The sequence below is a fragment of the Meles meles genome, chromosome 2, assembly GCF_922984935.1.
Source record: "Meles meles chromosome 2, mMelMel3.1 paternal haplotype, whole genome shotgun sequence".
NCBI classification, from domain to species: domain Eukaryota; kingdom Metazoa; phylum Chordata; class Mammalia; order Carnivora; family Mustelidae; genus Meles; species Meles meles.
This window is the reverse complement of record NC_060067.1, coordinates 113,337,146-113,344,151: the sequence shown is the minus strand read 5'-3', so window position 1 is coordinate 113,344,151 and position 7,006 is coordinate 113,337,146. Positions and strand designations below refer to the sequence as shown.

Genomic DNA, 7,006 nt, shown 5'->3' with positions numbered 1-7,006 from the left:
GGTACAGTAAGAGATAATATATTATAAAAAACTATATAGAGGAGAGAAGCACTCATTTCATTCTTGAATACAGAGTTTATTTTTACTATCACACTTAATATATACTTTAGTGCTATTAAAATTAAGGTTATTAGGGAAAATTTTTGTCTATTTAAATGTTAAAAATTTGGGACATAAGTTTTTAATTATGTGAGAATTAAAATCTTCTGGTTTTATAAAAGTATTCTGAACAAAACACTTTTCCAGAAAGTGCAAATAATACTTTTTGGAGGAAATTCAAATAGACCTAACTTTTAGGCCTTCTTGAATTTATTTGATTTGTTAGAAATATATATTAAACCGATGATTTTTATTCTGAATGGGGACTATGATTTTTAAAACAACTCAAAGTACTGAGCAGAAGTGAGTTCACAACTTTGGGCACATTTTCTAATCCTTTACTGGTTAGACATTAAGCTATACTAAATCTTAACACCAGGTTGTACATGAATTTTTATTTCTGATCTCACTGGGCCATATTCAATTACAGCTCTAATTATAGGAAACTTGTTACAAGTTTGAAAAGTTTCCTTTTATAGTTTTGTGTTGTGATCCCTTTTATCATTATCTCCTAGACCCTGATCCCAAACTTTTAGGGTAGGGGGTTATGTACTGAGGGAGTGATGATTCAGAGGATTTTGCTCATCCAGCAGGAGAAAGAAGACAATGGCTTCATCAGTTGCTACTAAAAATTAACCTATAATGTATTTCCTTTTTTAATATCATTATTATCTAGATGGAATGAAGAGCACTCTCTCTTTACATCCTGTTTTAAATCAAATGTTCTCTTCATGATTTGTCCTGAATTTATATTTGACAATACTTCAGAATTATCATGGGGGTGAGAAGAAAAAAAATACTGGTTGTCCAGGGCTCTGTACTATTCTGAAATAACTTCGCTTATTATAACATTAAATAAGAACTTTGCATAATTGTCATTATTTTGCAGAATATATGGTACTGACATTTTCCCTTTTCTTCAAGGGAGATAAAGTAATAGTCCAAATGGGAAAAATTCTTCTCGGAGTTACAGATAACAATTTTTTAACCAACTTCTTACTCATCACTCTTAATTGCCAAATCTTAGAGTTATGAAAAAAAAAATACATTGCCACTAATCATATAATGAAATCTGATATTATTTATCTAGAACATATTCACTTTTTAACAGCTCTCTTCACTTAACATTTGGTAAAAGAGAGCAATTATGCTGGAGGAATTTAAATATCGTTCAAATATACTGTCCTTTTTTTACTTCTTGTTACTTATTAAAAAATATTTTATATGCTATTGATGCAATGGGGTGACACTTTTAAGATAAATTCAGAAATGCCCCTGGAGTATCAGCCATTAGACATGAAATGTGAAATTCTGTCACCGTGATATGAATGACTGCTACCATAATCATTGGCTGCTCTTTTATTAGGTTTTTTATTAATTAAATGTAAAGTCTACCATTGGCCTTATAAAAGTGCTCATCTGTTTTCCTTTCATTTCAAATAGATTAAAAGTAAGATTTGGTGTTAATTAAAACTTAGAATTTATGGGGATTTTAATTGCAAACAGCATTTCAGTGGTGAGCGTGTAGATGACTATTAGTTCTATTTGGTAATAAACATGGTATTGAACAATGACAGGATGAAAAATAAGTTATGGGAAGAAAAGTACAGCACTCTGGGTTCTGTTGTCCAAGGGTAGCCTGAATCCCATCTAGGTGGGGACAGATGAGTGTTCCGGAAACTCAGCAGCTCAGGATTTCCTTGGTGAGTTTTACATTTTTACACTGCTATCTGGAAAATACCACTTTTATTTTAAAAATGTGGGTGAGTTTAGGAACAACAACAACAATAACACATCATCAGGATTAATCGGTTTAGTGGAAATACTTTGATATCATATTCTGTAAATATGATCGCATCTGCCTGTCTCTAAGTTGAAGCTAGGTTAATATTGGTTAACTATATGTGATGTCCAAGAGGTCCTGGGAAGTTTTGCATTTTATTATTTATTATCTTAACCAGAGCCTGTTGCTAATAAATAAATAAATAAATGGCTATCTTCTGTGGCAACCTGTAGCATAGGTATTTTCCAATTAACATCTTCGCATGTTCTCCTTTGGCATCAGTTAGGTTTAGCTTCATCACACTGGGCTTCTAAGGGGAGCTCTATCTTTGCAGCCCAGGCTACATATGACAAGATTAAACTGGCACACTTTACGGTATAGCTCTTGTGTTTCTGGCAGCGCTAGCTGGGCTAATACCTCTGAGAGAAGGCTCAGCTGTCACTCAGTGACCCATTAACACTACTGTTCCATCCTGCAGTGTCATTTTTCTCATTCTCATGGAGATAATGCTCCCTGGAGATGTCCCATACCTGCAGAAATGAAAGATAACAGCAGAGAGAGGCTAACTATCAAAGAGCGAGCAAATAACACAGCAAGACCATGAATTCCAACAGCAGAATTTTAAGTTGAACGGAAAGATGAGGCCCATTATAATGGCTGGGTTGGGAAGGTGGGAGGCGGGGATCAAGTTTTAGGAGAGATTATAACTTTTTAACAAGCTATTTTCTACTTCCTGCCCGAATGTCCAAAGAAGTGTTCAAAATAACACTTGCAACCAGACATAGAGAAGCCAGCTGCTTTGAACATGTCATAGGGAAATTTGGGTAAGGTTTTATTTACCAACAGGGATTTTGTATTTTATTTGTATGTTTACTTATAAACAGGCAGTGAATATAAAACAGAGGATGCATTGAGGTAAATTGCCAGATCCCTGGATATGGGTGACTTATTGGGGTGTAAAAATCACCTTCCCAGCAAAAGCAGGAAAGAGGAAAATGATATGTGATCTTTGTAACCGTAGGCCTTGGACTTCTTTTGTCCTCTGATTGAACTATTACCAGTGACTTAAGCAAATGCTATTGCTCTCTTTCAGGGCAAACTGTATTTCGTTTAGTGGATCACTTTATAAGAAGTTACACTTTCCAATGTTTACTATAAAGAGGTATTACAAGAAAATGCTTCTCAATTTCCTGGACTAAAACTCACTCAATTTAGCAAAATGCAAAGCAAAATGCAAAGCCAGCTGCGTCTTGACATTTTCTACGGAAGCCTGTTGAGGACATTACAAGGAAAAGACAAAAAAAAAAAGTAAATTAGATGGGGTAAAAATGGGAAGGATTCAGGATTATCAAACAAGGAAAGGTGCCATATCAATTACTTGTTTATTGTTACCATAATCTGCATCTCAACCCTGCTGCCAATCTTACCATAATCAGCAATACTTACTGGTTTTGACTGTTATTCTCTGGCTGCAGTTTCTGTATCATCACCTGCTTCTCCCCCTTCTACCCTCCGCAGGTGACACCGGTGCTAGAAGCCATAGAATAAATGTGCCACATTATTTTGGGACACCAGCTTTTCCATAAAAAGTGTGTGTGTTTTTAAAGTTAAATATGGGGGTGCCTGGGTGGCTCAGTGGGTTAAGCTTCTGTCTGGGTTCAGGTTATGATCTCAGGGTCCTGGGATTAAGTCCCAGCTCAGGCTGGGTGCTTAGCGGGAAGTCTGCTTGTCCCTCTCCCTCTGCCCCTCCTCATTGCTTGTGCCTGTGCTCTCTCTCTTTCTCTGTCTCTCTCAAAATAAATAAAATCTTAGAAAAAGTTAAATATGTAAATTAGAAATAATTTGCATACATTTATTTTTACATTAAAATAAAGATGGTATATTGTGGAGTAGGATAAAATATTCATACATATTCTAAAAACTTTTTTAACAACTTTTTAAAAAAGATTTATTTATTTGATAGGGAGAGCAGAGTGAGCAAGAGAGAACATAAGTGGGGGTGGGGAGGGGGAGAAGAAGGAGGAGCAGACTCCCCGCAGAGCAGGAAGCCAGAGGCAGAATCGGACTGGATCCCAGGACCTTATGGATGCTTAACCAACTGAACCATGCAAGCGTCCTATTTAAAAGACTTCAAATACTGTTAAGAATATCTTTTACCTAACCTGTCAGAACCTTTGTGTGCCTTGGGGACTGCCTTTGGTCCTCTGTTCCGTTGTCAGGACCATTGCTATAGTATTTAGAGGGGAGAAGGGACTCCGGGTATTGTGTTTTAGCAATGAATATGGCACTACTTAGGATTGGGATGTTGTCCAACCAAGTCTTTCAGGAAATGAAGCAACCTTATTCTTAATTACAGTTGGAAGGCATTGTAAAAATCAATCCGTCAGGGCTGGCACCCCGTGACTTGGCCTGGAGTGACGTGGCCTCTGTCACCAGTGCGGTCATTGTGTCGCCGAGAGCGTTCTGGCTCAGAAGGAGGCTCCGGAGGGGACGTGCGCAGCTTGATGTCTGGGCAGCTGAGAGTCGCAGCCACCACCTTGGTCCACACTCCATGAAGAAGATGCTCACCGCTGCGGTCTCCCGCGTGTGGTCCGGGGTCGCCCAGAAGCCCGCTAGCAGAGTGCTCGTGGCATCCTGTAACTTTTCAAAATATGCTACATTTGAAATTAAGAAATGTGACCTTTATCGATTAGAAGAGGGTCCCCCTGACACAGCAGTGCTCACCCGGGAGGATGGGCTTAAATACTACAGGATGATGCAGACTATTCGCCGAATGGAATTGAAGGCAGATCAGCTGTATAAACAAAAGCTTATTCGTGGGTTTTGTCACTTGTGCGATGGCCAGGAAGCTTGTTGCGTGGGCCTGGAGGCTGGCATAAATCCCACGGATCATGTCATCACATCCTACAGGGCTCATGGCCTGTGCTATACTCGTGGACTTTCTGTCCGATCAATTCTTGCAGAGCTGACAGGACGGAGGGGAGGCTGTGCTAAAGGAAGAGGAGGATCTATGCATATGTATGCAAAGAACTTCTATGGGGGCAACGGCATCGTTGGCGCCCAGGGACCCCTGGGAGCTGGTATTGCCCTGGCCTGTAAATATAAGGGCACAAATGAGGTCTGTTTGACCCTATACGGGGATGGTGCTGCGAATCAGGGCCAGATAGCGGAAGCTTACAATATGGCCTCTTTGTGGAAATTACCTTGTGTTTTCATCTGTGAGAATAACCTCTGTGGAGAGAGCAGCAGCCAGCACTGATTACTACAAGAGAGGAAATTTTATCCCTGGACTAAGGGTGGATGGAATGGATGTTCTATGTGTTCGGGAGGCAACTAGGTTTGCAGCTGACTACTGCAGATCTGAAAAGGGGCCCATAGTGATGGAGCTGCTGACATACCGTTATCATGGACACAGCATGAGTGACCCTGGAGTGAGTTACCGTACACGACAAGAAATTCAGAGTGTAAGAAGTAAGAGTGATCCTGTTATGCTTCTCAAAAATAGAATGGTAGACAGTAAGCTTGCCACTATTGAAGAATTCAAGGAAATCGATGTGGAAGTGAGGAAAGAAATTGACGATGCAGCCCACTTTGCTGCAACTGATACTGAACCAGCTTTGGAAGAATTAGGTCATCACATCTACTGTGATAATCCACCGTTTGAAGTTTGCGGTACAAGTCAGTGGATCAAGTTTAAGTCTCTCCCTTAAAGGGAGACTTTATAAATTTATTTTTAGTCCTTCAAAGGAGTGTTCATGGTCCACTCTAGGAAACGGCATGCCCAATTTTGTTCAGCAGGAATAAAATCCATTAAATAAGAGTCCTGTAAACTTTTATTAAAATAGAGATCATTAAGAGGTTATTAAAAGAGATTAAAAGAGAACATTGACAAATGTACATCCAATTACAAGGGGGGCATTTCACTTGTACATTATTGCATTAAAAGAACTAAACAGTTAACAGTAACATTTACTGTTACTAAAAGGTAAACTGAGGCACATTAAAATTTTCAAGAGTTTGAGCATGCATGGATTAGATTCAAGCAATGCTAAACCAAAGATGATTAGGAGTGCTCTGGCAACAGGAACTAGGGAAGGCATTTTTATAGGTAAGCAAAGCCAGGACATTATTTTGTTGGCTATAACTTAAGCTGTTGCTGAGAAAATCTAACTACCTGTTTGTGATTGCTTATTCTTATGTTTCATTTTCTCAATTTGAGTGCATTGACTCTGGCTTAGGTTTTGGTTTGTTTACACAAGATAACCTAAGTGAGGCAGAGAGAGTTTCAAGCCACACCCAGCTATCAGGCCCCCTACTGCTATGCAATTTACTATAGTTTACTTGAATTAGCCCACTATGGCCTAGTATGATAGTGTGCCCGTACACACATAGACAGGCATATTCAATATTGATACTGAAGCCAGCAAACACTGACTATTTTCCAGTGAAACATGATATACAACAGGGTGGGGTGCGGGGTGGAGCTTTCTTCATGTTGTACTTCAGTGCAATATTTTTAGCATACCAATACAAAAGAAAAGAAAAAGAATCTAAGAAAACGCATTTTGCTTTACCCTTCAAGTTAAAGCTGCTTATTTTTCAATCCATTGTACCATCACGTGCTCCATATTTTAAAGAACTAACTTGGTGAATTTCGGACTGGAAAATGAAGAGGTATGGTGATATCAAAAGGGATAAACCAAAGAGGTGATATGACTAAAAAGTTCAGTGTTTGCTTCGGCGGCACATATACTCAAATTAATAAAAAGTTGAAAGTAAAAGCTGCCTTGGCTAGAACTGAACATTCACAGATCCTTTTTTTCAAAAGGAAAATCTAACTTGGATCATCCAGGTTTGCTTTTCTCTATTATCCAGTATCACGTCAATTAGCAAGATACGATTTTGTGAAAACATTTTTACTTGGTTTGATTCGAGTAATGACCAAAAGTCCTATTGAATGTGATGTTCACTATATCTTGTTTCTCTGAGATAGACTTATAGAAATCAGATATCAGACTCTGCCTGTGATCTAAGAAATAGTTTGTAGAAAACATCAAAAGAATCAGCTATTCAAAGTTAAAATGCATCAAAGGAAAAAATAACTATGCATCATGATAGGTGTTA

At 38.5% G+C, this 7,006-nt stretch overlaps 1 protein-coding gene across 1 annotated transcript; it reads left to right on the top strand.

Annotated features, from left to right (window-relative positions):
• The first annotated feature begins 4,433 nt into the window (after window positions 1-4,433).
• On the top strand, window positions 4,434-5,592 carry PDHA2 (pyruvate dehydrogenase E1 subunit alpha 2). Its single transcript, XM_045998378.1, is given in 2 exon segments — window positions 4,434-5,110; window positions 5,112-5,592. Coding segments are annotated over 2 exon segments (1,158 nt in total).
• The last annotated feature ends 1,414 nt before the right edge of the window (window positions 5,593-7,006 follow it).